The sequence below is a fragment of the Pseudonaja textilis genome, chromosome Z, assembly GCF_049901715.1.
Source record: "Pseudonaja textilis isolate UNSWEBS1 chromosome Z, rPseTex1.2, whole genome shotgun sequence".
Classification (NCBI taxonomy): domain Eukaryota; kingdom Metazoa; phylum Chordata; class Lepidosauria; order Squamata; family Elapidae; genus Pseudonaja; species Pseudonaja textilis.
In genome coordinates this window covers 60,901,105-60,920,907 of record NC_142008.1, presented here as the reverse complement: position 1 = coordinate 60,920,907, position 19,803 = coordinate 60,901,105, and the positions used below count along the sequence as shown (strand labels likewise).

General features: G+C 38.7%; 1 protein-coding gene across 2 annotated transcripts in view; it reads right to left on the bottom strand.

The window, feature by feature from the left end:
* STAC (SH3 and cysteine rich domain) overlaps positions 1-19,803 on the bottom strand; it is a 140,607-nt gene continuing 120,804 nt past the window's right edge. Inside the window, exons 8-11 of one of the 2 annotated variants that reach the window (XM_087918088.1) lie at positions 17,607-17,695; positions 17,314-17,365; positions 16,549-16,683; positions 1-1,333 (exon numbers count right to left, since the gene is read on the bottom strand). In XM_087918088.1, the coding sequence (XP_087774214.1) occupies positions 1,235-1,333; positions 16,549-16,683; positions 17,314-17,365; positions 17,607-17,695 (375 nt within the window). In that variant the 3' untranslated portion in view covers positions 1-1,234. Of the gene's footprint in view, positions 1,334-16,548; positions 16,684-17,273; positions 17,366-17,606; positions 17,696-19,803 lie in introns of those variants that run through there. The other variant, XM_087918089.1, reaches the window with a different exon arrangement.

Sequence of the window (19,803 nt, the reverse complement as noted above, 5' to 3'; positions counted from 1 at the left end):
TTTCAAAAGAAACCTTTTAATAAGCAAAAGTGACAGCAATACATTCAAAGCAACGTCTGAATAACCTTAGGCAAGACAAGTAGAATTAAAGCAGTAGAGATGCCTCTTTTTAGCCAGATGTGGATTCAGCCAATTCACAGGTGTGAAGATGTTATTGTACCAGCCGCTCTGAGAAATAGATAAGCAGGCAATCCCATGGCCATCTCTGCTGGCTTTCAAAATGAAACAACCCACAGGGCCCTCCCGCCTACTACATTCCCCAAGAGGTGAGAAAATCTCAGGGTGCCTTGGCGCCAGGATACAAGTTATAAAATAGCAATTGTCACAGGCAATAGTAATAAATTGAATTCAAGCCCCCCACCCCTTCTCCCAACTGAATGGTAGTATCACTTTTAGGGATCTGACAATGGCAGAGAATTAGGTGGCTGGTTGGAGCTACTGAAGCAGCCAGCATGAGATTAAATGGACTCCAGGGGATAGTTGAGAGCAGGAAGACCTGGAGGAACATTGTCCATGGGGTTGTGATGGGTTAGACATGACTTTGCAACTAAGAACAACAAAAAAGAAACCCACAGAAAGCTTAAACTGGGTAGCAGCTTGTTTCCCAAACTGATGACTACATGTTTCACTTAAACTGCCTTTTAATAAAAAAAATTAAAAGTCAGAACCAAATGTTATCCTAATTCCCTAAAATGGGGAACAATATTTTAAAGGTCAGATTCATATCACTTATTTCAACCATCAAATCACAGTTCAGAGAAAAAGTCTGAACCTTTCCTAGTGAGACACATATCAAACAACATTGACTAAAAGTTCCTATCAGTTTTCTTAAGACACCTGAACAAGAGAAAAACAGCCTTACAGGTCAATTGCCTGTTGCCAAAGGGTAATAATTAGTAGCTTTGCTCAGGAAAAAAATGAAACAAAATAAAACAAAACCCACCATCAAGTTTAATTTTTTAACTTGTCTTTTTAGAAAAGCAGCCCACCCCTCCCTTAAGGTTTACACCACCTTTATTTGGTTCTTTCTCTATTAATACACTTCGTTATTGATCAACTGTTTGTTGCTTCAAAGCAACTAAATGCTTGATAGTGGTTGGTCTTTGTAGTTGTCTTCTGATTGCCCTAGTAATCTCCAGGACAGCTTGTTTGGGTAGACACAGTGCAAAATGAAGCAAACAGGTCTTGCTGGTGAAGCTTTGCTACTGTACTGCATTTGCTGACCGGGCAAATTTCAGATGTCTTCTAAGACATCTATTGGGACAAAGCCCTTTTTCTTTCCACTGCATACTTTGATAAATCCGTCTTGTTCCTTTTCTGAAGTTATGCAGATCTGAAGATAAACAATGGAGAGAACAGTTAAACATTTCTCACACTCAAACACTCCTTTTTATTATGGAACCCAAATGGCTACTGCATAGATGAGACAACATGCTGTAAATAGACTGACCTGAACCAGGCTACCCAATTTTGCAGCCCTCTTTTTAGATTTCTTTCATGTTTGCAAATGGTATGAAGATAGAAACTACTATTTTCTAAATATAAATGTTCAGTTCAGGTGCTATTAGGGATGTCAAACTGGCGGCCCACAGGTCGAATGCATCATGCACAGGCCATGTCCACTTCAGCTCCACAAAGGGAAAAACTCATGAAACATCACGAGAGCCTATGACACTGCGAGTTTGACACCCGTGTGCTATATATTGTTTTATTTATTCATCATATTTATTAGCCACTTTTCTTAGTGATAAGCCATTTCTGTGATAAAAGCTATTAAAAACAAGCAAATTACTGTTTACTTAGTTTTAATTAGTTGCAATCTTACCTGTAAAATTATATATAGTTTGCATAACTTTAACTTCATGGAACTTATATGTTTAATTAAAGCACTGGATTCCTCTTGATAGCCTGAGATTGTTGTTAAGTTTTTCTCAAGAGCTAGGTATATAATATTCCCTTTGCTGGCTTATGTATTAATCTAATCCTAAATTCCTATGAGTCCAAAGGTAAGTTATGAATAAACATCATAACTTCAGCTGGACATGTCCATTTTACATGCAGGTAAAAATTAAACAAAAGCTACATCCCTAACATATCTCATACAATGTATCCCTAACATGCAATTATGAAGAACATAGTCTTCATCTTTGGGTGACACACGCACAACAATGACAACTTTCTTCCAAAAGTATGCTTTTAAAATAGTTTCTTCTGCTTTTTTGTTTAGCCAATCAGAGTTATTTTCCCGACAACATGCACAAAGTACATGAAGAATAAAAAAAAAAATTCTTAAATGTCATCTATTTTCAGAAATCTGCATCTTGCTGTATCCAATGGAACTTAAAAATAATAAATCTAATTTTTCAAAGCATAATAAAGAAAGGGAAATCAACTGGACTCAGTTTCAGAGATAACAACACCCAGCCATGTATATATGGACTTCCGTTTCTGGGTTTGTTGAGTGACAGCTGTTCTTGTGGAGCTCTGTGAGATTCAGCTTTCTACTGGTCTAGAGTTCTCCTGAGGGGGCAAACGTCATCTTGTAAGGGTGACAATAAGGAAGGGTGCCTGTGAATGGCAGTTCATGTAGATGGATCCAGGAGAAACTGTTAGGAATGATAGTCACCTAACAGCTGGGTTGGCAATATATAAACCAGGATAATTATCTAATACTGTTTGTATCTTTAAGAGAATGCTGAAATTGTGATTGGCTGAGGTTCCCCCAACGGCCATAAAATAGAGCAGAAACCTGGTTTATTCTCTTTTTGCATTTCCCTATTGCCTTTTGCCTGATCGTCATTCTGCTTGGATTGCTGTGAGTCTTGCAAACTGTTAGCAAACTCCGTTTACTGAACTTTGTTTATGATACTGGACTTCGTTTTTGGATTATCCCTGGACTGATTGTATTGAATACTACCTGCTTTAACAGTGTATGATTTGGACTTGGTTTACCCATTTACTGGAAGTAAACCTACATTTTACTATTCAGTGTATCTATATGCTGCTTGTGTGTTATTCAACACCACTCTCACTACGTTTCCCTGAGTGCACTCATTCTCCTAATGTGGAATACCTCAACACTGGTTATGGGCCCAGTTCATACCAAGCTCAGATAACTGAGAGTTAGTGTGAATATGCAGTACAATATACAGACAGCTGTTTACTGTTTAATTGTGGGTTACTGCCCTGATAAAGATGGCACAAGACACTTCAACAAATCTATCACTGATAACTCGGTTGGATGGAACAAACTATGTTTCCTGGTCTATGAAGTGCAGTCTACTTCTGCGTAGGGAAGGGTTATGGGCTGAAGTTCAGGATCCACCGAATGTAAATGCTTAGGATCCAAATGATGAGAATGATGCCAAAAAGTTAGTTGACTTCAAATGGAACAACGAATGAGCTCTTTGTATAATTGGACTAACACTGAGTGACCAGCAGCTAGTCCATATTCATGGAGAAGAGTCTGCTGCTAGGTGTTGGGAGAATCTGAAGAGGATTTACATTCGTAACAGTGTAGGTGCACACATACATCTTACACGTAAACTTTTTAGAGCACGTCTTCTGAAAGGTGGAGATATGTTAGCTCATTTGAACTTCATGAAAATAAGTTTTCAAGAGCTACATGAAAAGGAACTGATTTTTTCAGAGCTGCATCAAGTTTACATCATTCTTTCTGCATTGGATGAAAGTTATGATTATGTATCTTCACTGGAAGTCCTGACCAGAAATGAACTGACATTAACTGACATAACCAGACGATTATTAGAAGAGGCAAGAAGAAGTCTGGCTATAGACCAACTGAGAGAGAAACAACTACAAGAAGAGGATTTGTTTTCAACTGCCTATACTGTTAGGAAATGTTTTTCTTGTGGAGCTAGGGGACACATAGATAGATTCTGTAAGAAGAGCAAATGACAGAATACTGGTAATCACCAGAAGGCTAAGAAGAATGTTAATTTAGCTATGTCTATCAATTCAACTGTAAACCATGATTTGTAGGTAGTTGATAGTGGAACATCGCAGTGCATTACTAGAAATAGAGGTTTGTAAAGATGTCTACGAGTAAGAAACATGTATCATTGGCAAATGGATGGAAGATGAAAGCATCTGGTGAAGGTACTGCATATTGTTCATGTGTAAATGAGCATTTATCTATGTTATATGTACCTAAACTGAAATTTAATTTGTTATCAGTAAGGGCTTTAGTTAACATTGGTTATGTAGTAACCTTTAGGGGAGATAACTGTATAATAGAGAAAGAGGGTAAAAATGTTATTGCTACTTTAGAGAATGATTTATATGTTATACATGATGACCAGTTGCAGATGGCTAACTCGGTTTATAACAATGTTAAGCCACATGACGAATGCATACATTTACTGCATAGACATCTGGGGCACATTAATTTCAAAATGCTGAAACAAACTGTCGAATTGTCAGAGGGAATAAAATTTAAACCCTGTAGTAAGTACTTAAATTGTAATGCATGTAACCAGGAGAAAAGCAAGGTTACTCCAGCAAACAGACTGAATGGATTTAAGACCAAAGAAGAGGTTGTGTTTGCTGACATAATTGGTCCTAAGAAACCCAGTTTGGGAGGTGCCTGCTATGTTTTGAGTATAATGGATAATTACAGTACGGTTTCTGCTACCTAATGAAAAACAAAATAGAAATGTTCCAACATTTCTTTAACTGGCTAAGATTTGCTGAAAGGAAAATGAGACATAGGATAATTACATTAGTAACTGATAACGGGACTGAGTTTATTATTAATAGATTCCAAACGATGTTAAAATTAGCTGGTATCGAACATAAGCGTTCTGCCCCTTACAGGCCACAACATAACTTGTTTATAGAATGAAGGGGGTAAACGTTACAAGCCATGGCTGGCACTATGTTATCTGATTCAGATTTGCCTGAAACACTGTGGGGTGAAGCCATAATGTGTAGCAACCATGGGTTAAAAATGTGGTGAACACAACAACTGGTGAATTGCTATTCATTTGTTGGCATGGCAGAAAATCAAATTTAAGTTATCTACATACATTTGGAGCTCCAGCATGGGTGCATATTCCATCACAAGTAAGACTTAAAGGGCAACATAGAGCTAGGAAATTATTTTTCGTAGGTTACAAGGTCAACCATAGATCGTTTAGGTCAGTGGTTCCCAAACTTTTTCAGTCCACCGCCCCCTTTGTGCTACAAATTCATCCTTGATGAGTTTTAGGTGCCAGTCCCGCGGGTCCACCCCATTGAGCTCACTGCACTGGAAGGACCTGCCCAAGCAAGTCCGAGCAAAGCAGTGCACCAAGTCAATGGGGTGAGCCTGAGAGAGGGAAAGAGAGAGAGAGAGAGAAAAAAGAAAGAGAGAGAGAAAAAGAGAAGGAAGAAAAGAAAGAGAATAGGAAAAGAAAGAAAAAGGGACAGATGAAGAAAGGGTGGATGGAAGGAAGGGACAGAAAGAAAAATAAATAAAGAAGGAGGGAGGGAGGGAGGAGAAAGATAATGAGATATCTATTCTAGTCCAATCACCTGCTCCAGCAGGGTTAGAAGAGAGAGAGAGAGTGTGTGTGTTTTCCTTGTAATTTATCAGTACATTTTGATTTTGCCTTCTTCAGAATTGGCACTTTAAAACATTGGAGAAAAGTAATTTTTTAGGGTGGAGATCTGGTCCAATGCATCCTGTTTAAAGCCTCAACAAAATGTGAGAGCTTCCTGATAGTCTTGACCATGTTTTGTCCACAAAACCTTTAATAGAAGCCAAAGATGTTTCAATATGCTGGCAAAGATGTTTCAATGTGGAAAAGGGCCTCAGTCTAAACTAGGCCTCATTTCAATCTGATACATCAGCTCTCTCTCTCTCTCTCTCTCTCTCTCTCCCTCCCTCCCTCCCTCCCTCCCTCCCAGACTGGCTTTGCTCTACTTTCCCAATGTGCCTGCTGGGCAAGCGCTTCGAACATGGATGGATGGATGGATGAATGGATGGATGGATGGATAGAGAGAGACACACACACAGAGAGAGGTAGGTAGGTAGGTAGATATATTGATAGATAGGTAGGCAGGCAGGCAGGCTGGAAGACAGACCTTTTGGATGGATGGATAGGTAGGTAGGTAGATAGATAGATAGGTAGATAGATATATTGGTAGATAGGTAAGTAGGCAGGCAGGCAAGCAGGCAGGAAGACAGACAGACCTTTTGGATGGATGGATGGATAGGTAGATAGGTAGATAAGTAGGCAGGTAGATATATATTGGTAGGTAGGTAGATAGATATTGGTAGGCAGGTAAGCAGACAGAAAGACAGGCAGGCAGGCAGATAAGTAGGAAGGCAGACAGACAGACCTTTTGGATGGATGTATGGATGGATAGACAGACAGAACATGACAACGGCGGCACTTTGGGAGTGTAAAGTAAAGCTGCCATCACTGCATTTGAGATGCCGGCTCTGGAGTGGTGCAACAGTCAATGGGGTGAGCCTGTAGTGCCGGCACCTCGAATGCCCCCCTGCTGCCTTTTAGCACCCCTCTGCCAGCCCCCTTGGGGGTGCTAAAAGGCAGCAGGGGGCATTCGAGGTGCTGGCACTGCAGGCTCACCCCACTGATTGTTACACCAGAGAGGTACAAGGGGCTCAATGGGGTGAGCCTGCGGAGCCAGCGCACCAAACGTAGAGGCAGCACATTGCGAAAGTAGAGCAAAGCTGCCTGCCCTGGACTTCCTCAACCTTGCCCTGCTCCAGGAAGGAGGGAACAGCACCACCCTCTATGACATGAATGCCTTGAGAGGGGGGCAGCTTGGGAGGCTGATCCCTGGCAGGAGGGTCACCCTGTGAACTTGCTGTCAGGCACGGCAACTACAAAGAAGGGCGGGCTTCGCTGAGCAGGATCCTGGATATTGGGCTTGTGGTCAAAGCTCCCCTTCCTCTGCCTCCCCTAGGCCAGGGGTCTGCAACCTTAAACACTCAAAGAGCCATTTGGACCTGTTTCCCACAGAAAACGAAACACCAGGAGCCCCCAGACATGGGTGGGCATGGCAACTCAATGTCATTCCCACTGAGTCACATGACCCCCCAGGTTTTGTGGTTTTCTGTGTTTTCTATGGGTTCTCTCTCCTCCCTCCCTCTCCCATCTCTATCTTTCTCCCTCTATCTCCATCTCCCTCCTTTCCTCCTCCTCTCTCTTTCTCTCTCCCTCTCCTTCTCTCTCTCTCCTTTAACTCTCTCTCTCTCTCTATGCCTCTACCTCCCTCCTTCTCCCCTACTCCCCACCCCGCTTCCCAACTCCCACACCCAGGGAATAACTGTAAGGAAATTTGGCTATGTTCTTTCTGTCTCTGGAAAGATACAAAAATAAACCTTGCATTCCAAAGGGAGTGACAGTCAGGCTGTTACCTCACAGTGCTACAAGGTTGCTGCCTTAGATCGCTGCTGAATCCTTGCAAAACTGGGCAAAGACAGAGAGAGGGGAGCAGACAGAGCTGAATTGAGCTGAATCTCTCTCCCTCCCTTTGTATTTCTCTCTGTGTGTATGTGTATCTCGCTCGCTCTCGCTCCCTGTCTGTGTCTCTTCTCATTCACTCGGAAAGCCCTGCGTGCTCTCCTTGGGGCTCTTCACTGTCCCCTTTTCTTTCTTCCTTTTGGAAATCTGGGCTGGCTGAAGAACGAGAGGAGGAAGAGTGGGAGGAGGGAAGCCTCCACTGCGGCTTCTGCTTGTTCCTCAGCTAGCCGGGATTTCCAAAAGGAAGGAAGAAAAAAGGATAGCAAAGAGCCCCGAGTAGAGCATGCAGAACTTTCTGAGAGAGTGAGAAGCTTCTTTTCTTTCTTCTTGGCAAGTTTTTGGAAATCCAGGTTGTCTGAGGAATGAGCGCAAGCCCTGGTGGAGGCTTCCTCCCTCCCTCTCCCCTCCTTTTCCTCTCGTGCACACCCTCCAGGTCCCACCACAGCTGGCTCCATGGCTGTTCGCTGCTCTTGCAGTACCTATGCAGCACACTCAAAGTTAGTGCACTTTACTCCATCCTCTCCTCCTCCTCCTGGAGCCCATTACAATGCGGAGCAGCAGAGCTGCCTCATTTGAGGCACCAGCTCCAGAGCAGTGCAACAGTCAATGGGGTGACCCTGAAGGGCCTTGAACGCCCCCTGCCACCTCTTAGCACCCCCTGCTGCCCCCCTTGCCACTTAGCAACCCCCTAAGGCATCCCACCGCCCCCCAGAGGGAAATACCGCCCACTTTGGGAACCACTGGTTTAGATTTTCAGCTCCAAGCACAGCTAATATTTACTGTAGCGCTAGTGCTAAATTTCTTGAGCACATTAGGTGGAATAAACTAGAACAGGAATCCAACAATGATGTTGTTATCGACACCCAAGTAGTCCCTAATGATGAGATAGTTAAACTATCAATAGCCATTAAAGAGGAAGAACAGGCACAGGATGAGGTAGACGAACAGGAGCAGGTGGAACAGGAGAGTCCACCAGCAAGCCCTGAGTTACCTAGACGTTCAACCTATGTAACACAACCACCAGATAGATATCAGGCTAGTATAGTATGCCAAGTAAATATAGTTCCTGCTAACTATAATGAACTGAAACTGTATCCTGCTAAGGATCAGGCTACTTGGCAGGAAACAATTAGTTGTGCTAAAACAGATCCCAAGAAGAGTAAGAGAACATAGAAAACAATACTTCTTATTGACGACAGAGTTGAGTAAAAACGACATAAACTATAGATGGTTAATACCTGAAGGGATACTGGTCACTTGGCAAGAAAAAAGGCATAGAATACTCACTTGACAAAACAATAGACTTTTAATTACTTCAACACTGAAAAGGAACAGGAAAAGAGAGGAGATATAGCACATAAGAGACAAGAAATTTCAACATCACAAGGAAAACATGTACAACAAGTGGAGAGTGAAAATGAGAAAAAAGAACATCCAGAACAAGAAGGAGCAATAGCGAAAGAACTGAGAGAAATGAGAGCAACTAGGAGTATAAAACCTAGATATAAATAAAATGATGCAGGACAAAGTAAAGATGATGTCAGTTAATATAACTGGGCTCAATTCCTCTCCCAAAAGGAAAAATATATTTTTGAAGCTACAAAGATTAAAATTGGATATAATATTACTCCAAGAAGCACATATAAACCAGCAACATTATAAACTGGGGAATTATTTTACTCATAATCACAGCAGAAAAAAAAGAGGCGTGGTAATATATGTGAGAGAGACAATGAATTCTAAACAAATTTATAAAGATGAAGAAGGGAGAATCTTGATGCGGGAGATGACCTTAAACCAAAAACAGACACTCTTGGTTGCTATATATGCACCAAATGAAGGACAAGAGGAATTCTTTAAAAGAAAAACTTCACAAAAAAATACTTCACACAGAATATGAAAACATTTGTATTATGGGAGATTTTAACACAATAGTCAACACAAAATTGGACTATAAAAGTAGTAAAAAAATTGTAAAAAGAAGAACTCTACCTAGAAATCTTTCTAAAATGATTGAGGAACTATTGCTACAAGATACTTGGAGAACAATGAATCCAGAGACAAATATAGATATAGATTAAAGAAAGAAAAAGAAAGAAACCATATAGGTAACCTGCAGGACGAGGGGGGTATGCTGCAATGCTCAACGGAGAAGAAGATATAATATAAGATTTCTATAAGAAGCTATATGACCACGAAAAAATGCCAGCAGAAAAAATAATAAGCCATTTGGAAAAAGCTAATGCACCAAAGATTCCAGAAAAGATGAAGATGCTGAATGAAAGAATATCAATGGCAGAACTAACAGAAGTGATAAAAAGACAAATAAAATAAAATAAAATCCCAGGCCCAGATGGTCTTCCAGTAGAAATATACAAAGAACTGCAAGAAACTTTGAGCCTACCAATGCTAGAGATATATAACGAAGCTCTTTTAGAAACCAAAATACCAGATACATGGACAGAGGCCTACATCACTTTGACACCAAAAGAAGATTCAGATCCAACACAAATAAAGAATTATAGACCAATTTCATTGCTAAATGCAGATTATAAAATATTTGCCTCAGTGATCACATAAAGAGTTAAAATATTTTTAAGTGAATTTATACATGTGGACCAGAATGGGTTCTTGCCTAAAAGACAAATTATAAATAATGTTAGAATAATTCTGGTTACTCTAGAGCAGGGGTAGTCAACCTTTTTATACCTACCATCCACTTTTGTATCTCTGTTAGTAGTAAAATTTTCTCTAACCGCCTACCAGTTCCACAGTAATGGTGATTTATAAAGTAGGGGACAAAACCCCTACCACCCACCATGAAAGCTGGAATGCCCACGAGTGGGTGGTAGGGACCAGGTTGACTACCACTGCTCTGGAGTATTATGAAAAGCATAATGTAAAACAGCTAGCCTTAATCTTTGTGGATGCTCAGAAAGTGTTTGCTAATATAATTGGCAATTTATGCTGCAACAACTAAAATGTATGGATTTTGGCGAAAAATTTACCCAGATGATAAAGGCAATTTATACACACCAGAAAGCCAAGGGATGGTGAATGGGGATGCGACAGAAAGTTTCAATATAAAGAAAGCGAATAAGACAAAGCTGTCTGTTATCTCCTTTATTATTTATTCTAACCTTAGGAGTATTAACCAGAAATATTAGACAGGACCCAAAAAATAAAAGGAATGGAAATTAAAAAAGAAAAATACAAATTGCAAGCCTTTGTGGATGACTTTATTTATTTATTTATTTATTTTTATTTAGTTTGTCAAACGCTTACAATATAATAGAAATAAGAATAAACATAATAATTCGGAACAATAGGACAGGGACGGTAGGCATGATTGTGCACTTATGCATGCCCCTTACAGAACTCTTAGGAATGGGGAGAGTTCAATAGAGGTTAGTTTGAGGGTAAAGGGGTGGAGGTTTGAGCATGTGACAACAGAAGCAGGTAATGAGTTCCAGACATTGACCACTCTGTTGCTGAAATTGTACTTCCTGCAATCAAGTTTGGAGTGGTTTACATTAAGCTTATATCTGTTGTGTGCTCTTGTGTTGTTGTAGTTAAAGTTGAAATATTCATTAACTAGTAAGACATTGTTACAGATAATTTTATGTACTATGCTTAAGTCCAATCTTAGCCGGAGTAGTTCCAGGTTGTTTAAGCCTAGAATCTCAAGTTTGGTGGTGTTGGTGACTTAGTTTTTATTCTGGAAGAACCAATAGAATCGGGTCCAAAACTGATAGGGGAAATTGAGAAATATGGAGAGGTGGCAGGGATGAAAATAAATAAGGAAAAAAACCAAGGTAATAGTTAAAAATCTTATGGAAAAACAAAAAATGGAATTGATAGAGAAAATAGGATTGCAAATAGTAAAGGTTAGATATTTAGGCATCTGTTTAACAGCAAGGTCTGCAATGATAAAAGAGGACAATTACATAAAACTAATGCAGTAAATTAAATTAGACTTAGAAAGATGGAAGAACATCCAATTATCGATGATAGGGAGAATAGCTGCCATGAAAATGAATATATTGCCAAAATTACTCTTCCTATTTCAAATAATACCGATAAAAGTAGAGAGGAAATTTTTTGATGATTTGAATAGAATTATGGCAAGGGAAAAAAGCCAGAATAAAATTTAAAATGTTGCAGGAAGATAAAAACAATGGGGTTGGAGGTTGGATTCCCAGACTGGGAACTCTGTTATCAGGCATCAGCTTTGACATGGATAAAAGATTGGGTAAATTTGAAATATAGAAGATTATTATTGCTTGAGGGATATGATCTGCAACTAGGTTGGCATGCTTTACTATGGTATGGCAAGAGTACAGTACATAGATATTTTCAAGGGCACTATGTAAGAAACGCATTGCTCAATGTATGGGAAAAAATCAAATTAAAACATTAAATGAAAATTCCAGTCTGGCTCTCCATCATGGAAGCATTCATCTATCCAAATCTTATCAACTTTGAAAAAATTGTATCCTATAAAGTTATTTTAAGTAAAGATGGTGAATTAAAAACTAGACAACAGTTACAAGTCAGGGGCTGGATTTAGACTGGTGGCCATATCTTCAAATACAAAGAAGATATGAGAAGGATGATAATAAATGGGATCTAAATAATGAATCAACAACACTAGATAAGATACTAATGGGGGACAGATGAAAAATTGATAAAAAGCATATAATTATTTATTGATGTATAAAATGGAGGAGGAGCAAGTCAAGGAAACTATGATTGTTTGGGCAATTTTTTTTGGTTATAATATAGAATTGGAAAAGTTGCAAAAACTATGGGATAAGAACTATAAATTGATGATGGCATCGGAATATAAAGAAAATGTATATAAAATGTTTTATAGATGGCACCTACCACCGGCAAGATTGGCAAAAATGTTCAGTAATTTGTCTGCAAAATGTTGGAAATTAATCATAATCCTGGGACATATTATCACATGTGTGGACCTGTACCAAAGCCAAATAATATTGGGAGGAAATAGAGAGTTGGCTAGAAAAAAATAATCAAACAGAAGATAGATTGGAAACCAGAAATATATTTGTTAGGCATAATCCCAGAGGGTTATGAAAAAGGAACTGCATATCTAGTTTCACAGATACTAACAGCAGCAAGGATTAGCTATGCAAATTTTTGGAAAAATGGAAATATTCCATCAAATGAGAAGGTAACCAGAAAGATCCTAGAATGTGCTGAAATGGATAGTTTAACTTTAAAAAGAAAAGAAAAAGAAGACTCAAAGTACTATTTGATATGGAATAGATTTTATGAGTGGCTTAAACAAGGGGCAGAAGTTAAAGAAAGAAAAATGATGAACAGTCTTATTAAAAACAGGGAAGATATAGAACTATAATTGCTATAAATATTAAAAATATGAATGAGTTAAATACATAGAATGGGAACTGTATTGTATGGAAAATGTATTATTACTAGAGTTGTTAATTTAGATATAATTTATTATATTATTAGTATTTTTATTAGTACATGGATAATATTTTTACATATTAGTTATGTTTCTCTTTTTTTGTAAATAACATATCTGGACAAAATGCTGTATTCAAAATTTGTTTATGAATAAAAGTAAAAATAACAATAAAAATTATCTACATACATACATACATACATACATACATACATACATACATACATGTGTGTGTGTGTGTGTGTGTGTAAGCAAATTTAACTAACATGAAAATTATAGACAGATCTTATAAGATCTACACTGCAAATCTAAATTACTATGCCCATAATGTCAACTATCTCTTGCATGACAGTCAATTTAGTATAGTGCAGGGGTGTCAAACTCAAGCCCAGGGGCTGGATCTGCCCATGGGATGCTTAGATCTAGCTTGCGGGGCTGCCCTAGAAGCAGTGAAGGATTGGCCCACAGTGTGTTCTGCCAGTGAAAACGGAGCTTGGGATGGCTGTGGCCTTCCTGAACTCCGTTTTCACTGGCAGGGGGTTGCAGGAGGACGTCACAGCCAAAAATGGAGCTCGAGAGCCCGTTTTCAGGCCACAACAGGCACCCCTGACATAAGTGTTATTGAGCTGGCCACGCCCACACTGACCCCCCAGAAGCAAACACAACCCAGATGCAGCCCTCAATGAAATCAAGTCTGACACCCTTGGTACAGTGGCTAAAGGCATTTGTCAAGAAACCAGAAGTTTCTGAGGCTAGTTCTGCAATTGGCACAGTCAGCTGGATGACTTTGGACCAATCCCTTTCTCTCAGTCTAAAAGAAAGCAGTAAGGGTAATTATTAAATGCTGCCAAGAAAACTGCAGGATTTGTCTATAGAGTCACCAGGACTCAAGAATGAGTTGAAGGTATAATAGTTATAGTACCCATTCCCTATATAATTTGTTATTTACAAAGCTGACTATTTTATTTAGTGCCTTATTGTCCTTACTTAGAAAAGTGCTAGTTTAATTCACATTATTTTCTTTTCCCTTGTCCTCCTTTCTTTAAAAAGAAAGCTGATTGTTTCTTGCCTGTTCTCTAAACTTGGAATCCTCTTCAGTCCTATTGTCTTAAAAAAACCCAAAAACTTCTGTTAGCTGCTTCTTTCTCCAGGCAGATTTGCCCAATCTATCATCCAACATTCCACTGTTGTCTCTGGCAAACTTATTTTGTTGGGTTTTGTAATGCTCAACTATTAGAAAAGCCTATGTGACCAGAAGTGACAGTATGTCAACAAAAAAGTGTGTACACCAAAGGAAAAGCTTCTCAGATGAGCATTTCCAGCTTCTGAAATCCTGTGCACTACAAACATTTATGAAAACAAATGAATTATTCCAAGGGTGGGCTGCTACCGGTTTGCACCATTTCAAGTGAACTGGTTGTTAATTTTATGGTCAGTTTGGCAGACCGGCAAATCCCATCCCTGGCTGGCCCTGCCCATCCCACCCCTCCCCTCCCAGGAGTCCCTGCGTGGCCTGTTTTGGATTGCAGGTAAGTGCAAGGGCCGGGAGGGCAAAAAATGCAGGGAGGGGAAAAATAGGCCTCCTGGAAGTTCCGGAAGGCTGTAAACGGGCCTGTTTCCGGCCTCCAGAGAGCCTTCAAGAGCCCGGGGAGGCTGTTTTCCTCCTCCTGGAGGCTCGAAGAAAGGCATACATAAGGGCACTAAAAATATCTCTGCCCTTCTGAATAACATTATAGAATGGTCCTGTTGATAAAACATGATGCATTAAAAACATATTTAGTTCCCATGACAAGCATATTACTGTTTGTATATTCCTGAGTTATCCAGCATATGCAATGAATTTATGTCAAAATGTAGGCCTGAGAAGGGTTCACTAATTTTTAAAACATCCTTATCAAGAAAAAAATAGTGTAACTTGCTATTGGAAATTTAGATGCACATAATATCATGATGTGTAGGGTGAGTGAGGTAATTGGTGAATGAGGCTTTGGCCTGGAAAGGAGGAACAAAATTGCAAGTGGACTGTGGGGAGTTGGAAGGGCAGGCAGCAATATTAACATTTCTGTGCTGTGATGCTTGCTCTCTGGAGTGAGATCCTTCCTGAAATTTGTGTGGCTCCCACCCTGTCGACATTCAGAAAGCCTTGAAGATTTGGCTGTTTTCTTGGCCTGGGTTAGGATTAATGGAAACACTTCTTGGATGTATTTTTTGTGTTTTATTTTGAGCAGCAGGATCCAAGTTATGCATTCTACATTGTGCTTCTATTTTTGTTTGCTGTCTTGTGAAATGCATGTATGTATGTATGTATGCATGTATGAAGGCCCAATTGGCAAAAGAAAGCTCAGGACCATATAGTTGGAAACCTGCGGAAGAGTCCTTCATCCTGCAGTGTATAGACAATGGCTAAAACGATGGTGTATCAGAGATCAGATCAGATTAACATGTATGTATCCAGGGGTGGGATTCAAATTTTGTAACAACCGATTCTGTGGGTGTGGCTAGGTGGGTGTGGCCATGTGATTGGGTGGGTGCCTCCGGTGGGGTGTTTTTGCTCCCAGGAAGCTTCCTGGGGCCCTGGAAGGCAAAAAATGGAGGGGGTGGGTTTTTGCTGTGCCCCCCTCCATTTTTGCCTTCTTGGGCCTCAGGGAAGCCTCCTGGGTGAAGCAGTAAGTAAGTGAGGGAATCCCGGTACAGCTGGTCATAGGAACAGCTCATCGTAAGGAGGGAAAAAAGAAAAAGAAATACCTTAAGGAGTGACTGGGCGGGGAAGAACACAGCCAGCGATGTTGGGCATGTGTGCAATGTTGCACATGCACGATTTAGGACTGATTGGGAGGGGTGGGGCGGGTGGAGAAGGGCGGGGCCAGCCAGGGCCATGATTTTCCGGTTCTCTGAACTGCATAGAATCATAACAACCGGTTCTATAGAACCAGTCCGGACTGATAGAATCCCACCCCTGTATGTATCTATGATTAAAGTAAATGACAAAAGGCCTAGTCTGGTGTAAGGCAGATTTTTTTTTTCACTCTTCATTTTTTATAAGCTCAGTTTGCCACTGAATTTTAGCCCTCCCTGTCCTTTCATAGCCATTTGTACTGTCACAAAATATACTTATAATTGGTAGAAATTTCCCACTTGCTTCCATTGCAAATGCCTATGACTATCCATTTCTGTGTTCTCTTACAGGATTGTAAGAGAACATAATTGCTCTAGCTTGATTATTGGGGTAAGCCAATAACTAATGTACTCTCTGTTGTAGACAAGGGTTTTTGATTTTACAATTTATTCCTATTAATTCTGATACAAGCATGATTCCATAGTAATCCCTTGTTATAATAAAATGTTAATAAAAATATCATTTTTTCTGTTATATGCATTGGGACATGTATTAATAATCTCTTTTTCAGTAAGCATGAGCAAACTTTGCCCTTTCCTGGACCAGCTTTGTATTAATTGTTTGTTACCCATTGGTTTGAATATCAAATCTTAATAATTTGTTTTTGGAGTAATGAACCATGGAATTTCATGGGATTGTTTTTTTAAAAGGAAGATAGGTCCTTAAAAAATTAAAACAGAGAAAAAAGTTCTAAGTTTACTTACTTGGTTCTCTTTTAGAGTTATCTGTCCTTGTTCCTTGCATCCAATAAATGTTCTGATACATTTGAAAACTTTTTCATCTTGTAATCTTTGAACAAAATTAGCAGGAAAAAAACCAATTCGATCTTCTATTTTCCCCTGTGAATAGGATATGGTGAGAAGACAACTATTGCATAGTATTAAAGTTTGTTATTTTTCTGTCATTTCTTCAAGGTGAAATGTTCTGTTTTTCCTTCAACTACTAAGATGGCTAGCTGTGTAAAATAACTCCCGCAGAGTCTACAATTACTCACTGAGTTTCCTTAAAGTTCAAAGGAATTTGAAGTTTAAACATTCTAGCCTTGGTCAGATATTATAACCCATCTTCCCCAACATTGGCTCCCCAAATGTGGCAGACTACAATTTCCTTCATCAATTTTCAGCAGGTGGTTTGCATGCTGGTTGAGGATAGTGGAAACTATAATACTTTTGAAGAACACCTTATTGGTTCTATAATTGGTGACTATTTCTAATGTAAATAACCAGATAATTTGATGGGTTGCTTGCATTCTCCTGCTCTCTCTCTTGGATTTCAGTCTGAAACAGAAGGAAGGTTTCTTCATTTTCTCATTATGAAAAAGAGTAGCTAATCAAAGAACTATGCTGGAAAAAAATATAGTTCTACAACAATTGGGTTACAAATGAATTTGTACTAATGAATTGACCAAAAAATATAATACAATATTCACTTTTTCCATTTTAACATTGTTGAAGCTATTTTGATTGTACCTTCCACCAATCTTCATTTGAATCCTCTAGTAGTATAATTCTATCTCCGGGCCTATGATTAAAAAAATAGAAACACTGCAATTAGTTTACATGTCTCTTTTAATATACAAAAGCATCAGTACATTCTGTCATATATTCAATCATCAAATTGCATTGTAGAATAATACAAAATTATCTGTAATGTTTAGGTGATACAATGTTGATGGGATTAAAACTATTGGTTTTGATTTCAATAAAATTAGCAAAGCAAACCAATCACAACTAAATGAAATATACAGTTTATACTAGATTACCTCATTTCCAAATCTTCATGCTCCTGTGGTAGAAATTTGTACAAGGCCACATATATATTCATCTGTATTGAATCTTTATTAAGAGATCCCTTGAAAGGGGGTGGGGGGACAAAGAGAAGGAAAATAGATTACTACCAGTTTTGTAAAAATATCATATTGGAAATCATAGATACTTTTCCTTAGACATGGTGGTATTTTGAAATATATTTGGTTTGTTGAGTACCCATGACCAATGGCTACATTTTGGTCTGACTTTGATTCTTTGTTCTTAACTCACTGTAGAACATAAATGGTGAAATGTATCTGACAGGGTCTAAATTTATTTTTAAATAAAATTTAAAAAGCTGGAGAAGCAAACTCTGAGAAGCTACTAAGTATTATAAATAGTACAACAGATTTGTACAATCCCAAATCCAACAAACAAGACATATGTCAGATCCATGTATCTGCCATTCTTCAATGGAAGAAGAAGTGGAGGGAAGTTGGTACAAGTAATCCTTTTTGATGTAACCTGAATATATTAAATCCTATATTGATTCCATATAACTTGCACATGATATACATCCGGAGGAGTGGAGCCAGATGTCCAGAAGCTTGTCACCTCTGGAAGAGAAACAGAATGAGAAGGGACCATAAAAATTCCAGCCCTGGAAGAAATTCCTGGGAACTCTACAAAACACGTTCCTAGAGAAGGGGAGGGGGGAATTAACTTGTTGGTTCTTTGTTTGACTAAATCCACATCTGAATGAGGGGAGGGGTTTTAACTTCCTTTTTTATGACTGTATGCCTGGGGGTATCTTAGATTCTGCTTTGCCTAATGTTGAGATAAAACCTCTTTCAATAAAGGATTCCTTTTGAAACACCTAATGTTCAGAAGTTCATTCTTTTCAGTTGAAGGGAAAAAGTCCAATGCTCACAACATATACAAAAGAGTTATATAGGAAGATAAATGGGGAATTTGGAAAGAAATTGCTTTTGACTAAATACAGAATCTAGATTTTTTTTTTCAGGATCTTGGCTTTATACACAATTCTATTTTCTCTCAAGCTTTTTTGATCTCAGTAAGCTTATATTAAGAGAGGGAGAAAAGGCTTTTTATGGTTATTCTCATTCAACCATTGGAACTGGAACCAATCCACATCAAATATGTATTTATGTCTATTTCTGTCCATATTACTTCTCTGCATAAGTAATGATTTAAAAATGAAAATTCATATTTATTTCCAGACCTGTGTCAAATATATACTTTTTCTAAAATATGTATTTTCCTGAATACTTTCCTTAATAAATGCATTTATCAGTAAAGAAATGTATATGTACAAATCTGGGCAATAAAAAAATGGAACAATTTTTCTGCATGCTATACAGAAAGGGAAAACTAGACAGTTTACTGAAAACTATATACTGTACCCTTCCCCATCTCTACTTATGTGAATGTTTTAAACCATTCAGTTTACAAATTGATATAATTTATTTGGCTATATCTTTAATTAAATGTGGAACTATTATCTACACTATTTTATTATAAAAATCCAAATAAAGAAGTATCATCTAAGTTGTAATGAATGCTGCATTTGACATATGCCAATAGGTAAAAATAAGATCTTTGTTCTTACTGATGCAGAGTTTAATAGAAGGTATTAAAATAATGAACAGACACAGACAAACCCATCTTTACAAAAGCAGGAAGCTTCAACTTTCTCCATTGTAAGACTGCAATAAAAAGATTTTGCCACTAATTTGGCTGGTTAAAAGGTAAGCTTTAAGATAAAGTGATTGGGATATGTATTTTGGCATTGTTCTGGCCATTTCCCCCCATTCTATCCCAAATTAATGAACAAGTTTTGCAATGAAATTGTATACCTATTTGCCTGAAAGCTTTACAGAACTGGAAATTCTTAGGCAGGTTTTCTCATAACCACAATCATTCTAGCTATATTTAGCTGATTTATTATAATTTACCTTAATATAATCCTGTGATTCAGAGATCCAGGATGGAGCTATAGAAACTATATATCAGGAGTGTCAAACCTGATGTCATTGAGGGCCACATCAGGGTTGTGGTTGACCTTGGGGAGCTGGAGTAGCCATGGCATTGTGTGGGCAGCTTGACATTGCTTGTGTCGGGGGGTGCCAGTGGTGGCCCAGGCAGGTCTGGGGAATCCCTTTCTCCAGCAGAGGAAGGCAAGACCAGGGT